The sequence below is a fragment of the Hydractinia symbiolongicarpus genome, chromosome 11, assembly GCF_029227915.1.
Source record: "Hydractinia symbiolongicarpus strain clone_291-10 chromosome 11, HSymV2.1, whole genome shotgun sequence".
In the NCBI taxonomy this organism is placed as follows: domain Eukaryota; kingdom Metazoa; phylum Cnidaria; class Hydrozoa; order Anthoathecata; family Hydractiniidae; genus Hydractinia; species Hydractinia symbiolongicarpus.
The window spans coordinates 10471181-10494234 of record NC_079885.1 but is presented as its reverse complement, the minus strand read 5'-3'; the positions used below and the strand labels follow the sequence as shown (position 1 = coordinate 10494234).

Here is a 23054-nt window from a genome sequence, read left to right as displayed (position 1 = left end):
AATATTTGATGTATGTTCGAGTATTTGTTATTAAAGGGGAGGCGAACAAAAAACTATTTCAAGGCAGCCAGAAAAAAAATTTTAAGCGAGGGAAAAAATATTATAGATTACTCGAATTATCTTACATTCAGGACATTAATGTGAATATGCACGCATTCCAAAGTTACATTAATAGAGTTATCTTAAGATAACATTTGTTATCTTAAGATAACTGTATTAATGTGACTTTGGTGTACCATACACATCTGCCTAAGTGGATCTCTCCACGGGCCTTATCGACTAGCTAGAAATAATTCTTTACCAGAAAATAATATGGTAGCCTCAGGTTCCTGCGATGTGCGAAACTCTAATTTTAACAGAGCTCCAAGGAAGCCAAAGCCGCACCTGTCCTTTAAAATTTGTGTGCGTTTTCAGAACTGTTTGACACTTTTCTCGTAATATTAGTCCAAGGAAAATTAAATTACAGTTTCTTGTCCACTGCAAACATGCATTTGAAAATTTTGTTTTTTTTAAATTATAGAAAATTAATGTAAAAATTTTCATTTTACTTTTATATATACTATAAGCCATTTGACAATCATTTTCTTCATTAAACACAGAATTTTCTTTTATCCTCTTTTTATCCGATCGTGCTATTTTATAATGAAAGACGTCTTTCGGCATAGTTTTCAAAATGGTGTGATTGCAAAATACGCTTGACCTGGTTTGCCTTACCAAAGAAGTGAATTAAGTCCCAGGATGAAGTTAAGGACATATTTTTGTATTTGTGTTAGTCTTATGAAAAATTTTGTGTTGCACCTTAATTTAAGGATTATGCAAGACATGTATAGTTTCCCCTGCCTGATTTGATAAATGTTGGTTGAAAAAATAACATATAATATATATATATATAATGACATTTTTCTGCATGTGTTTTTGATTACGTCTAGGACTGAAAACTGTGATTTAATTTCTCTTGACCTTGCGTCAATCAAATCCTTAAAAAAAACACTTTTAGAAAGATTTGACCAGATTCGGAAACTGCCAGCACCTTTGTTGGTATGGTTGGAACTTTTCATTTAAGGATTACTAAAATTGCCTAATTTTTTAGTTTTTACTCACTGATGGACTAAGCAATCTTTTATTTGGCGCCTAAATGACTTTAATATCATATATTTATATTTATGTTCACCTGGCTAAAAGGAAAAATAAGGATTTGATTGTTATGAATTTGTCAACTGGTCAGAAAAGCCATAAGTATGAGGGCAAGCTTAAGCAAAATTTTAAATTTATACAATTTGTGCTTTCCAAATAAAAAGCAGTGCTTTCAATTTTGTTGTCTTGGCCTAAAAAAGTGGTGATCTATATTTTATGTGGTTAGCCTTATTAATTCTAATAAATTTACCCTGTCAATTTTTTTCCAGGACAACAAAGGCAGTTCTAGATTTAAATTTTAAATTTCTGTTCAACAAACCGCAACTGTTATGTGGGATTAAACCCATATGAATATGCAGTAAACACTCTGCCAACTGAACTACCAATCCCCAAAAGAAGACAACCCTGAAAGTAAACAGAGGTGCATGACTTCATTTATAATATCAAGCATATTGTATCTAATAAACACCTTTTGAGAACTCTGTCCCAACAAATGATATATATTTGCAGTTTAGAAGGTTAACTCTAAGTATTGCCCCTCAAAGGCACTGGATTTTAATGTATTTAGAAACTTTACTACAAAAAAATTTTCTTTTTCCTTTTAGACTGTGTACAATTGGGTGAGAGATGTTATCTTTCAATATGTGAGATAAAAAGAAGAAAGCGAAATCTCAAACTGCGTTGTAATTGTTTTTTTGTCAAAAATGTGAAGCTGTTCTATAAATCTTGATAAAGTTAATAAATTGTTTTCGTTTCTGTAGATTGTTTGTTTTTATTGTTTCCCGTAAGTTTTTTAAATTCATTGCAACAGATTCCGTGGCTTCAAGAAATTGATTTTCATAACTAGTGCCGGTATTTTTACATGAAAGGAACACCACAAGCTGCTTCGTTCGTCTTCTCATCTCCGAAATCGTTAACGCGAAAATCTCTATAACATTACCTTCGACACGAGTATTAACTTCCGGTTGATATGGCGACCTTACGACGCGCATCCCTTTAATTCGTGACATTTTCGCACACTACGGGTTGTACAACTCAATGTATTGCATATCCTTTAGAATAAGGGTTTTAACTTTATAAAGTATAACTTTGCATGAATTATTGACGCTAACAGCTTCATCAATTTTGAATTTACGTTACCAATACTGACAATATGGAAATAAATTTCTCAGTAACCGTTTTTGTTTAGTTTCGCGCGATCTAATTTTCTCGCACCTTCTGAAAAGAAATATTCCGCGCATGTTGAATTTTCGCCAAAAAATCACTACTTTAGCGCAACGAAATTTTGTTGTTCCGCGGTGATTTTATTCACAACCTCGTCCCCAGAATTGTTTCTACGTCTATGATATCAGTTTTGTGGCATTCCCATATATCAGCAGCATGAAGATGTTAGCACCTCGCCGTATTGTATCAAAGAGAAACAAGAAGCACTAGGGACAACTATTGGCTGGTTTCAATTTTGCTTGCAACTTGCTTAATGCTTCGCAACCTTTTTTTTAATTTCTAGTTGTAGAAGGGTGGGTTAACTTATGCTAATTATAGCCTTGCAGTATTTATTATAGCACAACAATATCACAAAACCTGAAACAAGATGCGTGAGCAGAATCAGCGTGGACATGATAGCCATAATTACGTACATTGTCATTCATTGAAATTTTAACGATCGGGTACTTTGGATTATTCTAAGACGTTACCCTTGGACATATTTCCTGTTGACCACATAGGGTTCATATTGGTATAGTGCAGTAGTTTTGCTCATCAAGTACAGGGGACTAACCATTTTCTCGATACATAAAAGGATCCTGTGATGTCAATATCCCACTCTTAACCATATTAACTACAAGACATACCTTCAGTGAAAGATTTTTTTGTATGAGTGAGCAAATGTCCGCCGTAGAGCAAACCTTTTAATATTGTATGTGAATTTTATGGAATAAATTTAATAATCACAGCTATGTTAAGTGTTGTCACAATGTCTCTGCATTAGCAGAATTTTCTACTGAAGTACGTGAATTATCAAGCAGGAATTCATCTCAAGTAAAAGGGTATATTAGGGTATACAATAATGCATTTAGTTTTGCTTTTTCGTCGGCAACCTTAAGACCACCAGCAGGCTATAGACCTCCCAGTTTTAGGATATATGTTAATCTTTGCCGCAAACTCATTATATATTGTGCAATATTGATCTCATTGTGATGATGTCTCTCATTTTATTACGTAGCGATGAGCCTACTTGAGACAAAAATATGGCCGATGTCAGAGAGCATGCAACTGTAGTTAAACATCGGCTTTCCCAGTTGTAAGGCCAAGGGCCTGCATTTATTTGTTGAAATCAAAACAAGCTTCGAACAGAGTCCTAACAAGGACTGGTGGATTACCTTAACTTTAACTTTAACCCAGAATGGGCAGAAATTGTTACTAATTTGTCACCTGGTCAATCTGCTTCTGTTAAACAAGATTAGTTTGCAAGGGTGTTAAATTACATGCTTTGAAAAAAGATTTAAAAGATGGTGAGAAGTTGTTATGTGTGCACATGAAGATGTCCTTGAACTTTATAATAGAGTTTTACCGCATTTTTATATGTTTATGCATCACAAAATGCTAATGCATGTTTTTTCAGAAAGATTTGGCACATGGGAAGCACAAAACAGTCATATTTTTCAACACTAAGAATTTTTTTATGAAAGATTCTTGGGTAGCATGCTCTGCAGCAGAAAATGCTGTCGAAAGTAAAATATTTTGCACAACATATCATAACTGTATGATGTGCAAAAAATTAAAGAAAAACAAAGACGCTATAGCCTAAATTTTCGTCACCTCCAAATCTCACTTAGAGTCGACATTGTTTTTGGCGATTTCAAATCCCTACTTTGGCACACTTTTATTTCCTCATTGGAGTCCTTTCTTGCATTGGAAAAGGCTTATGTTAACAGCAAACAAGCTAATTTTAATCAAGACCTGGATATTAAGCGCAACATACAATACTACGTGCTTGGTCACCATTAAAAAAGCCACAGTTTTTTTAGAAGTTCATGACCATTATGGCTACAAAATTTTTTTAACTGTCGCAATTGCAATGGTATCCAAGTTATGTAAGAGATAAAGAAAAAAACACCAAAAAAAATGACACAATTTATCTTACACTGGCATAAAAATGTTACATATGTTATAAATGTAAACAGAAAATCCTTGACATAAAAAAAAACACTCATCTCTCACTCCATATCTTTTTTAATTAACTGGTATGTTAAATAAGTTAAAAAATAATGACGAATCTAAAAATAACTCTTCAATTCTCCTGTTCTTCTTACATCACATGTCCAGCAGTGAAAACTTCCTCCTAGCACATTAGCATGCTCCATATTTACTTTAATGCAGGTAAAACCAAGTGATTCAAACATCTGAAAAGAGAAGTAGTACTAAATCATCGGCTTACTCATTTGCATTTTCTTTACATCATTATACAATTGGTACCTTAATGGAAACAATTTTCTGAAAATCGTGGGTTTTTGCGAAACTCGGTGTTGGCGAACATTAATTCTCGCAAAATTCGAATTTTACATTTTGTACAAAGCGAAACATCTTTTTGATTTCCACGAGAAACAAAAAGCATGAGAGGAATTTAAAATACTGAATGTAAACACTCTTGTTAATTTCTTTTCAATAATTATTTTTTTTTAGAATAAACACTGAATATTGCGTTTTAATTGGTTAAAAGTTTAGAGAGAAATATTTCGCCGCTAAAGATTAGAAACTGTTTAGAAACTTCACGCCAAAGCAAATTTTGTGAAGCAAAATCATAACAAACAAAACTATGCACACACAGATACAATTCGCCGGCGAATTCACCGTTTAATTCGCTTCGTGGAAACCCCCTCCCTTTAGGTTTACCTATCCCTATATGAAAAAGATAAGTTGACTGCAATTTCAGCAGTCTTCTTTATTTTCCTAAGTAAATAACCTTGAAACAAAAATATTGAACAACTCGTGATTATTTGCGGCAATTACTAAATTATAAATGAAAATAGAAATAAATATAAATAAAAATAGAAATATAGGGTAAGTACTTATTTGCAATACATTTGAAAGTTCGGATAGCTATCTTCCAACTGGACTTAGAGCACGCGTTTATGAAGAAACAAGAGATATGCCTGATTAAGCTAATTAATTAGGCTCACGAGGGCCATTTTGATTGAAAATTTATGGTATGAGGTTTGCGGATCTCCTCTTCTCTATATTTTGTATCTATAGGAATATTTATTGTCTGTGCGTTTTTATATGTTAAGATGAATATATCATCATGCTCTCTAACCATGTAAAACCTTAAACCAATCAGTTTTATGATTTTAGCTACAAACGTAGATCTCGAAGCAGTGTACTGCTGAAGCCAGTTAGCTAGGTATAGCTATTCTTATTTATTCCTATTGTTTTAAATTTTTTATTCAGCTAGTTATATTATTGTATATTTTTATGTTGGAGATGTGGCTATCTAGATAGCTCTTTATTAGCTGCATCTGGCTGAAAAGTGAAAATAGTAAAATGAAGTTTGACAAAACAAATTTCTTAATTAGTAATCCTTACGCTTAATGCAGTTAGGTTCACCTTTTATTACTGTCGTGAAAATTTATTCTAGAAAATAAAATCGCTGTGTGATTTTTTAGGTAGACGAGTAACGGCAGGCTGTTACCTGTGTTTTTATTTAAACTGAAGTTGTGATAAATTTTTTTTTGGAAAAAGGGTGTTACACCCATAGCTATACATGTGGTACACGGTTTACCTGTACTAAGCCATTCACCTGCTGTTAGAAAACAGACTGTTTCCTATAATTCAATTTAAACTGAAGCTGTGATAAAGTTTTTCTAAAAAAGGGTACTACGCCTTTATGGATTGGTCACACGGTTGAACTGTATATACTAAGAGCTCAGCCCGCTGTTACGATTAAGTTTTGGACATTCAAGGAAACGCAAAATAAATAATATTGGCTAGTCAGCTAGTCTTTGTAATAAAAGCCATATTTTGTGCAAAATGATTGGGCGCAGTTTTATTCTGGTTTCCTTTCAGAGTGTATAATTTACTGGCAGGCGACCCCGTGAATTCTTTCACGAATCACGACTACTGTCTATATTATGATACCCAAAGATGCTAACGGAAAGTAATGGCAGGTTAATTCCTGAGAATTTCCACTGGCTTACGACTAATTATTAAAAAAGGTAGAAAACATACTTTTTGTGTTGGTACTTCCGAACTCTCCACGATTACTCTTTTGTCATCCAACAATAACACATTTATACTTATCCAAGGGCTACTTATCCGCAAAATATGCGAGTCAGGTTTAGCAGGTCTAGGTGCTTCCACTATTTTCCAGCCTGCTTTTTGAAAGATATCTAGCTCATTGCATGGCCTGTCAGGGTTAACGATCACTAAGCCTTCTCTAACTGTGTTAATTGTTGCGTCAATATGCATGCTACCTGGAGGCGAGAAGGACAAAACATGAAGGTTATACTTTTCACCAAGATGGCGTCTCATCCATTCAATACCCATCATATTTGTCACCTGAAACAAACATGTAATAAAAGAAATTAAACTGCTACATTGCATACATTGCATACACAACAACTACATTGTAGCAAAAAGTTCTGTTGTAGACTTCTACCAGAATGCTAACGCATGAGTGTGTGTTGGAGTAGCTGCATGCGCGCAAATATGGCAAAAGAATTCCCAATAACGAGAGTAAAATACACGAAACATAACAATGAAAACAACTTAAACCGCTTACAAGCAATTCATATTCGAGTTCCATGAAAATCCACATCACGAAAATGTGGCATACGGAAAAAGTGAGACTTTAGATTAGAAATGCAGGGTAAATTTTTAATAAAAAATATTACGAAGAGCAGATTAATATCATGGCATGTGAGAAAGGTGAGATTTAAAGACTTGTAAAAAGGGACACCAAAATCACGAAAGTTTCACCACTCATTTCGATTTAATAACCACCCCTTCCCCTACTGCCCCTACGCCCATTATAAAAGAAATTCGGAAAATTCACCTCGTTCCTTTCATTAGAACCACACATCCTTTGAAGACAGTATTTATTACAGATGGGAAATGAAATAAAATGACGCGTATGACCACAAGCAATTGAAAAGCCGCTTCTATGTAAGTAACTGCACTGCAAACGAGGTAAAGCTCACACTCACTTTTAAATGTTTACAGCTTTAGTACTTCTGATCTCACTTGGTTAGGTCCCAAATCTTAAATGGTGCTATTTTGCTGCTGATTTTTCAGGCTTATTTTTCCGAGTCGTAGAGCGCGTTCCTCCAAAATGAGGATATTGTAGAAAGCACAGCTAGCGCACCTTTGATCTTGGTTACTGGACGTGCTGGTCGACAAAGTAAAATGTTTGCAGTTTACCGTGCACCGCACCGGTCAAGTGACGCGCCTATATTTCAGGCCTCAAAAATGGAATATTAACAATATCAGTTTGTGAACAACCTTCTCCAACTAATGATTTGAATAAAAGTCTGGATATTTGGGATTAAAAAAAGCTGGAAGAGTAAGCAAATCCAATAAAACAATTTATTAATCTGTTCTTATTATCTATGTTGTCGGTCTTTCTGTTTGTATAGCAAAATTGAGTCGTATTAAAGAAATTTTGGACGGCAAATTATCAATCACGAATCTTGCTCGATTTTTCATGTTATAAAGATTTTATATAATTGATAGATTTCACAAGAAATAACTGTATTTTTTATTCTGTTTTTTAAAAAAAAAAATTCCTATCCAAGTCATAAGGAATTACTAGGGGAAAAACTTATTTTTTCCTCACAATCGCGAAAAGGGATGACATATTGAGAATTTTACGTAAAAAAATTCTATACCAAAAAATAAACACATTTGGGGCGTTTTAAGAAAGAATCTAAACAGCTTAACATTTCAAAATAGTGCTTATCTAAAATGAGGTTTGTATTAATCCGGAAAAAATTGTTGTTGTATATTCTGACTGGCATTTTTAGTTTATAAATTTAAGCCACAATCCACTTAGGAAGTCATTGCTTGCTAAGTGGATCCAAGGAGTCTTTCCTAACTGCTAATTGCTAATTTAAAATAGCTAAACATTTAATATTCATTAGCAAATTATAACTGGCGAGTTAATTTATACAGTTTACAGTGACTGGCGAGTCATAATTTGAGGGAGTTAAAAATTTCTATGACAACAAAATATGTGGAATCGCAGTCCACATTTCAGTTCTCGCTTTAGCATGTCTTCGTTTGCAACATAATATTTTCATTCTACTGAATCCCTGATCCTCTTTGTTTCACAAGGAATCGTTAATAGTTGGTATCAGCAAATCTAACTAAATTCAAAGTATTAATACAAAATGGTTTGTGAAACATTTTTGTACCTTGTTAAGGCGGTTCTATTGACAAGACAACTATGATTTCCGTACCGTTTCATTAGACTGGTACTTTAATGGCTCCCTTTCAAGTAAAAATGACTAAAAATAAACTTAAATAACTTCCATACCTGGCTTCTTTGCACGAAAATATCTTTTCCAACTCTCATAAAATCAGCGGCATCGAAGCATGGCTCGTATTCAGTTGTCACAAATCTACCCTGAGCTGCTAATTCATGTCTGTCCTTCGTAGATTTTATTTGATATTCCTAATATTGCAAAATTTATGGATGTATTATAGTGTCATGTATTAAGGTGATTAAGCAAACAAAATCTATCAAAAATTAAAGAAATAAATCATTATATTTACTGGATCATACAGCTCGTCTGACATAGTAGCTTTTGGTGCCGTTGTCCATTTAGCACCTCTCGAAAAATATTCCTTTATTAATGTTCGGTATGCACGATATTCAAAGAAACGGTTTCTCCATGCCATAGGTGATTCAATTAATTCATTTCCGACGGCTAAAAGAAAGTCACGAGGCATAGCTGCTTCCAATCCAATTGAAGTAAAATCTGGTGTACTAAATTCCTAAAGATGCACAACAATCTGTTATGTATTTCTCTGCGACGACAACAGCATATAACATCTGGCAAAAGCAGGTGCCAATAGAGGTGAATAAACTGCAACATGCATTTATAATTGTCATACATCCACATTGCCAAAGAAAATCATAGGAAGCAACAGCAGACAGCAACAAAAAACAACAGAAAAAAATGTACACATCGACAATGAAAACAAGAAATTACGGAAGACTTAACCATATACGACAACAGTTGATCTAAACAGAAACACGACAACAGAAACAAGAGACAGATAACAACGGTAACAACAAACTAAATAAACTGATAACTTCAGATTTCCATAGAAAAAAATGAACAACAATAGACGATACAAACAGACAACAAACAAAAACACAAAAAAACAACAGGCAACGATAGATACCTATAAAGAATAATACACGACAGTACATGATACCATGACACAACAACAACAAAACAAACAAAAACAATCTGCGACTGACAATGTAAGCAACGATGACGGTTCTTACTTTTTGATGATCGACGATATCGGGGCGTCTGACAATAACGCCCTCCTGGCGCAAAATATCACAAAGTATTTCGACTTCCGCGTTCATCTTATTGATTAACTCCTGAGGGTATTTTTGCCCGCCATGCTTTCTTAAGTAGTCCCACTGTGTTTCACCTGTGCAAGCTTTTACTTCTGGTGTAAGTACTGGTATACATGCATTGTCTGCCCTACCAACAATAACTTCTTCCAGGGGATCCCAGTCATTGTGAGAGTTTACCACTGGAGTTGAATATTGACGAAACGATGAAGTCTGAAATAATTAACTAAAAAGTCATTAAAGTCATTAAAAATTCAAGGAAAGTCGCTTGTCGCTATAAAAAAGCATTAAAAATGGCAAGCATAAGTCTTTTTAGCAACTTTGCGGCTTCAATAAAAAATATGCCAATTAATTGTAACTCATATCGTTTCTTAAGCTAGGGCGTTACGAGGTATTCTTTTCCTGTGCATGAAATGCAACATGGTACATTGCACTCGCATGTAAAAGACCCGTTGTGGCCCATAAGCAACAATTTCTTAGGTACAAAAGAATTGTTGCTGCAACACGTGGACAAAACAAATCCATTCTATTTTGCTGCAGGAAAAAAAAAATTAAACAAATTTTGTGCTAGCAACATTTTTTTTAAACGTTTTATTGTGTTGCCATCCTCTGCAGGTTGTTGCATCACATTTTTGACACATATTTTCTATTAATCAATTAAAATCACTCATATGATCATTTAAAATGTTTACATTCAGCATGTGGCTAAAAATAAAAAATAATATATATAATAATAGTAAATAATAATAAACTCTTGCCGTATATTGGTAGCAAAATTGTTTGGTATATTACGAAGATATTTAAAGATATGGTAGACCCTTTTGACACATGTTCAGTATATTCAAAGTATCTCCTCAACATGTCCCTTTTTTGAAACATTTTTATATATTATAAAACATTGATAAATTCCCTACGAGTATATAAGAAAATAAATTTGTGAAAAAAAAAACTGGAACGGAGAAAAATTTTTTCAAACAAACAAGTAAGTTAAAAATTTGTATTGATAAATGTGAAACATGGCTTCTAAACGTACAAATAAAAACGATGGCAATAAAAAAATAAATATTAAAAGGAACAGTATATAAAAGGAAAGTATAACATTATACTTTAGGGGGGGGGGGGGGGGGTTCACACTAGAATAAAGCATGCTTAGTATAAAAATGAAGCATGCTTTGACTAAAGCAAGTTGCCTGTAACATCAAAGGGAGATTTATAAACAAAATTTAAAACAGAACGTTCATGTTGTTGTTTTTCTCACATACGAATGAACTTTCACTTTCATAATACCCGCTCAAAATCCTTACTTTTAATACTCAAATATTTGTGCATAATTTTCATTCTATTGTTTTATGCACTTATAGCAGCTAAAGCAAAAATAAAGAGTGCCTCGAAGCACTCTTTATTTTTGCTTCATTTAAAACATGTTTAAAGCAAGTAAACATAATTTGAAAGACATTTTAATAAAGCAAAAATGCGTTCACATTATTAAGCACGCTTTAAATGTGCTCTTATAGCATGCCTTTAAAATTCTAGTGTCCTAAAAATCTCTAGGACGTCCTGCAGTCCTCTAGGACGTCCTACAGGGTGTCTAGGATGACCTACGGGACTCTAGGACGTCCTACGGGGCGCTAGGACGTCCTACAGGGTGTCTAGGATGACCTACGGGACTCTAGGACGTCCTACGGGCCTCTAGGACGTCCTAAGTGAATCTAAGACGTCCTAAGAATATCTAGGACGTCCTACAGATTCTCTAGGACGTCCTAGGAATATCTAGAACGTCCTACGGGGCTCTAGGACGTCCTACAGGTTCTCTAGGACGTCCTAAGGGTCTCTACGACGTCCTACAGGTTCTCTAGGACGTCCTAGGAATATCTAGGACGTCCTACGGGGCTCTAGGACGTCCTACAGGTTCTCTAGGACGTCCTAAGGGTCTCTACGACGTCCTACAGGTTCTCTAGGACGTCCTAGGAATATCTAGGACGTCCTACGGGCTCTAGGACGTCCTAGAGATCGCTAGGACGTCCTAGGGAATATCCACATGGTTTTGTGGCGTCTACGTATAACTAATAATATTAGAAGAAGCAAAGAAGATTTTTTAAGCTTATATTTTTTAATACTAATGTCGTATTTGCTCTAATGGCTGCGATTTTGAATAATGACATTGTGACAAATTGATTTTAACAAGATATTGCTTTCCTTTGACACGGACGCAGAAAGGACTATATTGATTATGGCAACAGTGTCAGTCGAAGAAGTAAGTAATTAAGGATATAAAGTGTGTCATTTCCGTATTGAGATATCCAAATCTTGTGATTTACTTTGTAGCTAGCTGCATAGCTATCAAAACTGAAAAGTTTAGCTAGCTAAACTGTTCTGTCTGATCCCCGACTTTTTTGTTTTTTTATAGATCTGCCAATTTCTGAATAAAAGAGGTGTGGACAATCCTACAGTAGATACTTTGAGAACCAACAAGGTATTAGTTACTAATAATTTTATTTTCTTACCACTTGGTAGATAGATAGATAATAATATATCCAAACATTTTATTATTATTTCTATTGTCTGTTTCAGATGGATGGTGAAGCTGTTCTGCCCAATCTTAGGACACTGCCCAATCTTTGGACATAAAAATGCCCAGTCTAAAGACTAGCCGGCCAGTCTTAAGACTGGGCAGTGCCTCACAAGATTAGGCAGGAGACCATGTAAGGCCCATTTTCAGACGCCTTTTAGATTCTAAAGAAGGGATGTGCCACACAAGCTCTGTTATTTCCAAGATCCAACAAACATTTTTAAGCACATTAAAAAATCATATTTGGAGTATTTAGCTACACCACAAAAAACGAATTTGCCAGTACTGTTGAATTGACCAGGCCAGTTTTTGGACACAATAAAAATCGTAGCTAGCCAACTAACTGTGTGGCTATAGCACCTATTATACATTTAGCATTTTCATACAGTTTGTTGTAGCCAAGTTTTGAAAAATGTTTATATATGAAGAGTCAGATAAATCTTATTTAACCATATTTAGTTAGTTAGCTAGCTGGTAACTTCATTGGATGAGAAGTTTAGCTAGCTAGCTAGCTAATATGTTTTAATAGTTTACATGGTATAATTTTTTAGCCTTTTGATTTGCAGGAAAAGTTTCATTCTAAAGTTCCTGTAGCTACAGTCAAAATGTTTTATTCTTTTTTTTGTCTTCCACATTCGTTCTACGAGTGGACATGTACGTCCGTAGATTGGGCAGTCCAGTCTTAAGACTGGCCGCCCATTTATCACTGTCAGAAGATTGGCCTGGCCAGTCTTAAGACGGGGCTCGTTTTAAGATTGGGCAGAACAAAGCTATTAATGCATCCACTGACGAAATGATGAAATCAATGGGTTTGACAGCATTAGGAGATATCCTTGCCGTCAGAGCTTATACAAAACATGGTAAAGCCAAATTATCTGACTGTAAAAAAGATAAAGTTAAGGCTGAATTAGCTGCTGCCATTAGAAATGGTCATGCAATGGAGAAACCAAATAAACTTTCATTTACTGTAAATGTTGGTTTGCAGAACTTTAATGAGAGATTAAAAAAATATTCTTATGTGAAATGCACTGGTGGATCCAGTAAACTTTCCTTACCTCGGGACATTACTATGAGTGGTATAAAAGAACAATTGCATAAAACCTTTTTTCCAAAGGATAACAATCCAGTTTTGGGTTCATTGTCACTGTTTGAAACTTATGTTGGTAGTTTCTCTGGTGACAAGCTAAGTGATGATTTGACATTAGAGAGTTATGTTAAAGAACATAATCTGAAACATATTCGCATTTATCTCAAAATAAAAAAGAAATCCATTTTGTCCAGTTTGTTCACAAAGTTAAAGAGCAATATCTTTGAGGATGACCAAGACGACGATGTTTTATTTGAAAGTCCTTTCAATACTCATAAAGTTGCTAATATTAATTTAGTTGGTGATGAAGATAATAACCGTCCTATTCTGTTAGGTTCATCCGTAGAACGCAAAAGATTGAGAGATGAAATTGATGAAGCTTATAATACGTCACTAGAGGCCGATAAAAAGAAAGGTGATGTTAAAAACGAAAATAAACAACCACAATCATTGTTAAATGAAACTGAAGAAATAGAGGATACTGTAGCAGTAAAAGAACGTCGGTTAATTGATATTATGAACATAAGAAAGAATCGAGTCATGCCAGAACCTGATCTTAGTGAGGCACATGTCACAATATCCATACGCCATCCTGTTATAGGAAATAAAGCACGTCTATTTCATGATACTGCTAAATTTACTCAGGAGTATGATTGGGTTGGAGGACTATCTTTGCAGCCAGAACATTTTACCCTAATCAATTTTGATCGACACAAAGTTTCTCCAGATGAAAAAGTATTCTCTGGCATATTTAATGTTAATGAAGAGGAAACACCAACACCTATGACACCAGGTGGAACAGTTGGGTTTCGTGGTTATGCTACAATCACTGTATCAGATGATGACGATGTTGTTCCACCAACTGTTGCTGAACAAAAGAATTATGTGAATGATAATCTTGTTGAAAATAGGAATCTTCAGTCAGAAATGTTGTTGGAATACAAATCTGGTGAATCTAAAAAAGAGTTTGATAGCCTGCAAGACTTTCGTGCAAATGAACTATCAAAGCTAAATAACTCTACTTTGTATTTTGATATTTCCAGAGATAATGTGTACCAAAAGTTAATTGATATTTACAAAAAGCGTTGTAGCATTTATCACTGTCAGAAGATTGGCCTGGCCAGTCTTAAGACGGGGCTCGTTTTAAGATTGGGCAGAACAAAGCTATTAATGCATCCACTGACGAAATGATGAAATCAATGGGTTTGACAGCATTAGGAGATATCCTTGCCGTCAGAGCTTATACAAAACATGGTAAAGCCAAATTATCTGACTGTAAAAAAGATAAAGTTAAGGCTGAATTAGCTGCTGCCATTAGAAATGGTCATGCAATGGAGAAACCAAATAAACTTTCATTTACTGTAAATGTTGGTTTGCAGAACTTTAATGAGAGATTAAAAAAATATTCTTATGTGAAATGCACTGGTGGATCCAGTAAACTTTCCTTACCTCGGGACATTACTATGAGTGGTATAAAAGAACAATTGCATAAAACCTTTTTTCCAAAGGATAACAATCCAGTTTTGGGTTCATTGTCACTGTTTGAAACTTATGTTGGTAGTTTCTCTGGTGACAAGCTAAGTGATGATTTGACATTAGAGAGTTATGTTAAAGAACATAATCTGAAACATATTCGCATTTATCTCAAAATAAAAAAGAAATCCATTTTGTCCAGTTTGTTCACAAAGTTAAAGAGCAATATCTTTGAGGATGACCAAGACGACGATGTTTTATTTGAAAGTCCTTTCAATACTCATAAAGTTGCTAATATTAATTTAGTTGGTGATGAAGATAATAACCGTCCTATTCTGTTAGGTTCATCCGTAGAACGCAAAAGATTGAGAGATGAAATTGATGAAGCTTATAATACGTCACTAGAGGCCGATAAAAAGAAAGGTGATGTTAAAAACGAAAATAAACAACCACAATCATTGTTAAATGAAACTGAAGAAATAGAGGATACTGTAGCAGTAAAAGAACGTCGGTTAATTGATATTATGAACATAAGAAAGAATCGAGTCATGCCAGAACCTGATCTTAGTGAGGCACATGTCACAATATCCATACGCCATCCTGTTATAGGAAATAAAGCACGTCTATTTCATGATACTGCTAAATTTACTCAGGAGTATGATTGGGTTGGAGGACTATCTTTGCAGCCAGAACATTTTACCCTAATCAATTTTGATCGACACAAAGTTTCTCCAGATGAAAAAGTATTCTCTGGCATATTTAATGTTAATGAAGAGGAAACACCAACACCTATGACACCAGGTGGAACAGTTGGGTTTCGTGGTTATGCTACAATCACTGTATCAGATGATGACGATGTTGTTCCACCAACTGTTGCTGAACAAAAGAATTATGTGAATGATAATCTTGTTGAAAATAGAAATCTTCAGTCAGAAATGTTGTTGGAATACAAATCTGGTGAATCTAAAAAAGAGTTTGATAGCCTGCAAGACTTTCGTGCAAATGAACTATCAAAGCTAAATAACTCTACTTTGTATTTTGATATTTCCAGAGATAATGTGTACCAAAAGTTAATTGATATTTACAAAAAGCGTGGAACTATTTCACATAAAGCTGCATTTAGATTTAGTGGCGAGGAAGCTTATGGAGATGGTGTTGGAAAGGATTGTTATGCTGAGTTTTATAAAAAACTTTTTGAGAAAATGAACGGTGTTATGGAAAAAGTACCACTTGATGACTGTGTTGATGAAGAGGAGTTGGAAATAATTGGAAGTATTGTAAACCATGCTTTCATTCAGTATGCTATTTTCCCTTTGCAACTGTGTAAAAGCACTGTGAAGAAACTTTTGTTTGATCGTGTTGATAAACAACAATTACTATGTTCCTTTCTCAATTTTGTCACACCATATGAGACAGAAACAATATTGCAATTTTCCAAAGAAGAAGAGACAAGTAATCAACCTTTAGTCGACGTCCTTTACAGTTATAACGTTTTCGATAAGCCAAAACCAAATAACGTATTGGCATTATGTTTGAAAGCTGCAAAAACTGCTTTGATAAACAGACCATATCTACCAATGAAATATATTGTTGAAGGTATGGGGTCATTTTTGCAGAAATTGAGTGAAAGTATGATTGATTCACTTTATTCAACTTGTACTCCAACTGCAGAATCACTAATTGAACAGATTTTTTTTAATGAAACATGCCCACAGGACCGAATAATCAGCACATATCTTAATCGCTATATTAGAAGTTGTACAAAATCAGAGTTGCTTTTATTGGTTAGATTTATAACAGGATCGTCAAAATTGTTACCTACGTCTTCAATAAAAGTTGAATTTGTTGATCAGAATCCAAAATGCTTGTATCCTCTAGCGAAAACATGCTTCAAAATTTTAATCCTACCACGTCAATTTCGATCATTTACGCAATTTCAAACCAGTTTGAATGTCCATTTCAACAGCAATGGCCATTGGTCTGTGTATGATGGTTTAAGTATTCTTGATTGATTTTGAATTTCATACTTTTTAGATACACTCTGTTTATGTGAACACACTTTTTGTTCTTATTTAGACAATATCTTTTTAGTCTTTTAGGAATCTTTTTGTTAACTTACGGAAAAGAGTATGTTATTTTTTAGTCTTTAACATTTATTTGTTTAAATTTTCATACATAGGTTTAAATATTTGCTTGACACATTGTGTAGTATTTTTACCTTATTTTGAAAGGAAATAGTTTTAGCAAAATGAAACAGCGTATTTTTGGAAGTATATTCTATTTTTGTTTTATTTTTGAATGTGTATTTTTTTATAACGATAGATTATTCTTGTTGGTTTCGAAGAAATTTTTCAAAATTTGCTTTCCTTTTTTGGCTATGACCCCTTTAACTTGTGACATTTCTTGTGGTTGAGTCATCACCGACAAGATCCAAAAGTACACAATAAGGTTACGTGGTTTAATAAGACTCAGTTGTGTTTTGTTAAATATATGTTTGTTAAGTTCTGACGTGATTTATATTGTATCATTTTGTTTTTGTTCTTTTTACTACTGAAGTACAGTTTTTTAAGATATAAAATTGTACGTATTTTTCATTTCTATTTCACACAAATTTTAGAAATAAAATTTAAAATTACAACATTTCTATTGTCGATACAAGGTATAAATGAATATGTTCAGCCTCTTCGCGTGAACGCGGATGCTGCAAATTCTGCTCTTCCATCAAAATATTTGATAGTTCTATAAACTCATTCTGACAAGGAATAGCTCGAGGTTTTTTTTAATACATGGATTCAGCCAATTCGAGCTCGTCTGCATTGAATACGAATGCACAATCTATGGCATTGTAGTTGTGTGGTAGAAAAAACATTAAGTCAGGTCTTCCAGATGGGCTTTCTGAATATTTTGTACTTCTTATCTTGTGGTGATTCCAAGTATGTTTAACTTGATCTAAATGTAACTGAATGAGACCGTAGTAACAAAACTTCAATGCTTCAACATCAATGTTATTGCTGTCGTCATATAGTCCCTGTTCTCGCAGGTCTTTTAAATAATCTATCCAAGACTGAGTGGTATTTCTTTTCAAATATGACCACCACTGCTCTATTCGTTGATTTGATACATATTTTCCGTGCTTGAAACTGATCCAACCACTCCATGAATCATGATGATTTCTTCAAAGGAGTCGTTGGATTTTCTGTCCCCCTATCCCCTCTAATTAATTTTGGCACGGCACATAAAGTCTTCACTGCACTAGTATAATAGTGAGCTATAATAAATGGGTTCTTGTTTGTGTCTGAAACAGCTAGCCAAATAATTTTACGACTGAAACCGTCGATTCCACTGTGGATACAAAGCCCGAAGGGTTTCAATTAATCGTTCCCGTCAATGTACCAGACATCGTTCGGACCATTTGTTCTATATACCCTTCTTTTCAATCGATGCTTTGTTCTCCTTTCAACACCAGATGGGTCTAGCTCTTTTAAAGCTGCTCTAACTAACCTGGTTGGTATTTGTATTCCTTTTTCTAACAAATGCTGATATATACTACGGTATCCACGGTTTTCTCCAACTTCCTGACTCTCTTGTCTGACCTTGTCTAATATCGTGGATGTTGATACATCAGCACACTTTCGCTTTAGGCCATATTCCTTTAAAAAGCGATGCAAAGTTCTCATACTGATTGAAATATCGTGGTACCGGCGCAAGAGTTCTAAAATGTCTTTATACTGATATCCACAACGAAAAAAATAAGTGACAATGTCTCCCAAGTCTAAAGATAAAGAAAATACAAATGATACATTTACTGAATGAAGAAAAGAAACGGGAAAAATCATGAAAAGCCACTCACCACAATCCGTTCCTTGCAAGTCCTTCTTCCTAAATTCTTTTACATTAGTCAAAATCCACATTCAATGTCGACATAACAGACAAAACGCACTGCCGATAATATCCCCTTTGGTCGAAAGCTAAAATGCTATACTTTAAACCTGGTTCCACGTGACAGGACGTCCTAGAGATCTTAAGGACGTCCTGGAGGTATTTAGGACGTCCTAGAGATCCGTAGGACGTCCTAGAGATCTTCAGGACGTCCTAGAGGTATTTAGGACGTCCTGGAGGTGTTTAGGAGGTCCTAGAGGGCTGCAGGACGTCCTACAGATTTTTAGGACGTGCTAGAAGTTTGCAGGACGTCCTAGACACCCGTAGGACGTCCTACAGATCCGCAGGACGTCATAAAGAAACAGTGAAAGTAGTGGTGCTTTTTTTGACAGATATGACGCTCCGTACTTTTGTACTTATGTGTACCACACACCATGATCCATCAAAATAGCTTATATGTAATCTTATATGTAATCTCAAATATTATCAAGTTGTGAGGAGCAGCTCTGGTTAAAATATTAATGTTCAGAAAATAACCATTATCATTGTTACATTATTTCCAAGTCCATTAACCTGTATATCTTCAAACGTAAATTTTCGAAAACTACTAGTTATCGCACAGTGCCGAGAAAAATCTCGGCAATATTTTTGAGTGTTTTTATGTTCTTGTTACATATTTCAATATTTTTGAGCGCATTTATTCTATTATTATTATACTAGTCGTTGCCCGTGGAAAAATCCACGGGTTCTCCCGTCCTTTATATTTACCCGTCGCAACAAAGTGGATAAAAATATATCGCCTTTGATATTTTCTGTAACATCATTTTCTAACTTAGCGGGGGGTCCGCGCAGAAACAGACAGACGGAATACGGCTATTATTATAAAGACTAGTCGTTGCCTGTGGAAAAATCCACAGGTTCGCCCGTCCATTATATTTACCCAATGCAACAAAGTGGATAAGAAATATATCGCATTTGATATTCGTGTTTCTGCAGCATGATTTTCTAACTCAGTGGAGGGTTCTGCGCAGAGACAGACAGACGGAATACGGCTATTATTAAAGAGACTAGTATTTAGTCCCGTGGAATAATCCACTATAGATACCGAATAAAAAAACAACGAAATAGTGAGCGAAATTAACCATAAAATTCATTGTTTTTTTCGTCAAAACGTTTTGTTATTAATTCCATTCAAGCGGGAATAAATAAAACCAATATCTTTTTCATTTAACAGTTTAACAGTAATCACGTGCTTAAGGGAATGATAAAAATTAATTACCCGTGACCTTTGTGTCATAAAGTTTACATCATTTACACAAAGGTTTTAATAAGAACAATAAAATAAATTAACCGTGACTTTTTTAAACAAAAATTTTTGAATCAATTTGAAATCGCACACAAAGGACAGAATAAAAATAAAAAAGTTTAGCAAAAGTGACATGTTACCGCGGCTGTTTCTTTAGAAAAAGCAACACATCCACTTTGCCTGTCACAGACACACGGAACTGGCGTATTATTACAGGGACTAGTCGATAAGGCCCGTGGAGAAGTCCACTTAGTCAGAAGGACAATTAAAAATAGGTTGTTTCAGATTTCTTGCTGACGTCAGCAGTGTAGATACAAAAAAAATTTAGCGAAGTTTAGTGTATTCGTTGCCTGTAATGTGTAGAGGTTAAAACGCTGATGAGAAAAATGTATAGGACCGAGGGTTTTCGACGAACGTATAAGGAAATATAGGGGTTTGAAAATCTTGCTGACGTCAGCAAAGACCCGCAAAAACAAACAAAAAAATTCCCAAATTTTATATATCTAATATCTTTATCGTATAGATCTTGAAACGCTGATCAAGAAAATGTATAGAATCATGTACTTTTGACAAACGGTTGCAGAGATATTAGGATTTCAAGGTTTTTGATGACGTCATTAACCCGTCGATTCCGAAACGGATTCAGGGATCCAGGTTTGGGAAAATCACCCAAATTGGTCCTAGGTGGTCCCTAGTTACCCACGCGGTGAAAAATCATTGACGTCACCACCTCGTTTCCAAGTTATTTGGCCTTAAAGTTTTGGGTGCACTGTAATGGTTTCATTAATTTAATATAGGATATTGACGTTAAAGTAGTTTTATTGACGTCGCGCCGTAATGTCAGAACTTTTAGCATATTAGACATGCATTTTTCGGCAACATCAAAGGAAAATGAAGACATCCACTTTGCCTGTCACAGACACACAGACAGACACACTTAGCGTATTATTATATAGACTAGTCGATAAGGCCCGTGGAAAAATCCACTTAGGCAGGATAACAGAGAAAAACAACCGTCATTTAAATTTTGATGACGTCAGCAGAGACGTGTCAGAACACAAAATTTTTTTTTTAGAAATGTGTATGCCTGTTGCCTTTATCGTATAGATCTTGAAACGCTGATCAAGAAAATGTATAGGATCGTGTACTTGTGACAAACGGATGCAGAGATATTAGGGTTTAAAGGTTTTTTATGACGTCATTAACCCGTCCATTCCGAAACGGATTTGGTGACCCAGGTTTGGAAAACTTACCCAAATTGGTCCCAGGTAGTGCCTAGTTACCCACGCAGGAGATGACGTCAGTTATTTCCACCCGTTTCCAAGTTATTTAGCCTTAAATTTAAAAGTGCAATGCAGTAGCTTCACTAATCTTATTATTCTTTCCTTTGACGTCAATATTGCTCTAACGTCAAAGTTTGCTAATTTACAAAACAAATTTATAAGCGATGTTTTATAGAATTTATCAAAGAAATTTTATCCACTTTGCAAAAGTCACAGACAGAAGCTCCGTATTATTATAAGAGACTAGTCGTTAGCCCGTGGAAAATCCACGGGTTCGCCCGTCTTTTTTATACCGCATTGCGTGTTTCTGCCATTTTGCGTGACAGACAGACACACAGACAAAATACGGCTATTATTATAGAGATAGTTATTTAAACCCGTGGAATAATCCACTTAAATTTGTTGTGCTTCTTATCACAAAAAAATTTTGTTGATAGTTTTATTAAGAAGGCTGAAAAAGAAACGTTTTAAACAAAATCCCGTGGAGATATAAAAGGTTATAAACATTTAAAATTTATTCTATGTTTCTTATCACAAAATCATTTGTTGTCAGTTTCATTTTAAAGACGCAAGAAACTATCACTTTTGACCGAAATTGACAACTATAATAACAACATTAATTACCTGTGACTTTACTCGTATAACAATTTATAACAAAGCTCCCGTTAAGGTAAATTTAATTTCGCATGCAATAAAATTCCTAAGTAATGAAATCACTTTATTTTATCACATGATTCGTTTTAACCTAGCATTGCTCTTTTCGTCAAAACATTTTGTTGTTAATTCCATTCAAGCGGGAATAGATAAAACCAATATTAAGGGAATAATAAAAATTAATTACCTGTGACTTGTGTAATAAAGTTTTACATCATTACACAAAAGTTTTTATGAGAACAATAAAATAAATTAACCATGACTTTCTTAAAACAAAAATTTTAAATCAATTTGAAAAAGCACACAAAAGACAGAATAAAAATAAAGTTTAGCAAAAGTGACATGTTACCGCAGCTGTTTCTTTAGTAAAAACAATACATCCACTTTGCCTGTCACAGAGACACGGAACTGGCGTATTATTATATAGATTAAGGAAACATGGCTTTTGAACGTACAAATAAAGGGACTATAGTATCCTTAAGAATGAGTGACATAATTCAGTTTGTTAATTTAATCGAGATAATATATTAAGGCGCTTCGTAATATCGAGAGTTCTTTTTATTAAAAGTATGATTTGACCATGTCATCGAAACATGGGGGCATACGATATAGCAAATATTTCGTGTAGATTAGCCAATCACAGTGCGAGAAGAACTTAACCATATGATAAGTGATAGTACTGTAAGTAAAGCTGGGCATTAGCTTCCCAAGTGCTGCAAAGATGATGGATCGAGTGGGTTTTATTCCCATGAATTTCCATCATCTATGAAGTACTTGAGAAGATGATTTAGTATGACTACATTAAATGATTCATAAAAACGTAACCTTACCCTGATGTTTGATCGAAGTGCAAAGGAATAACATTTAGATAAAGCTCTATGCATCATATTGTGATTTGTTTCTAAAGGTAGATATATTTTGAGAGACACTACACAATTTTTCGATCTGTACACAACACTGCCACAGTTGAAATGAACAATTTACAATTCTCATCCTTTGCATTGCATCAAATAATTAATTTTACATAAGCTCAAATTTTCTATAATTACAACGCTTATTATCCTAATCTGTTTATTCCTACA

At 34.5% G+C, this 23054-nt stretch overlaps 1 protein-coding gene across 1 annotated transcript; it reads right to left on the bottom strand.

Moving 5' to 3' along the window:
• Positions 1–4253: 4253 nt before the first annotated feature.
• On the bottom strand, positions 4254–22964 carry LOC130614172 (glycine amidinotransferase, mitochondrial-like). The gene is made up of 6 exons (XM_057435582.1): positions 22803–22964; positions 9644–9934; positions 8902–9123; positions 8663–8800; positions 6358–6687; positions 4254–4535 (listed from the first exon to the last, which is right to left on the bottom strand). The coding sequence occupies exons 1-6, from the start codon at positions 22857–22859 to the stop codon at positions 4410–4412; spliced, it is 1164 nt and encodes a 387-aa protein (XP_057291565.1). The 5' UTR covers positions 22860–22964; the 3' UTR covers positions 4254–4409.
• Between the last annotated feature and the right edge of the window lie 90 nt (positions 22965–23054).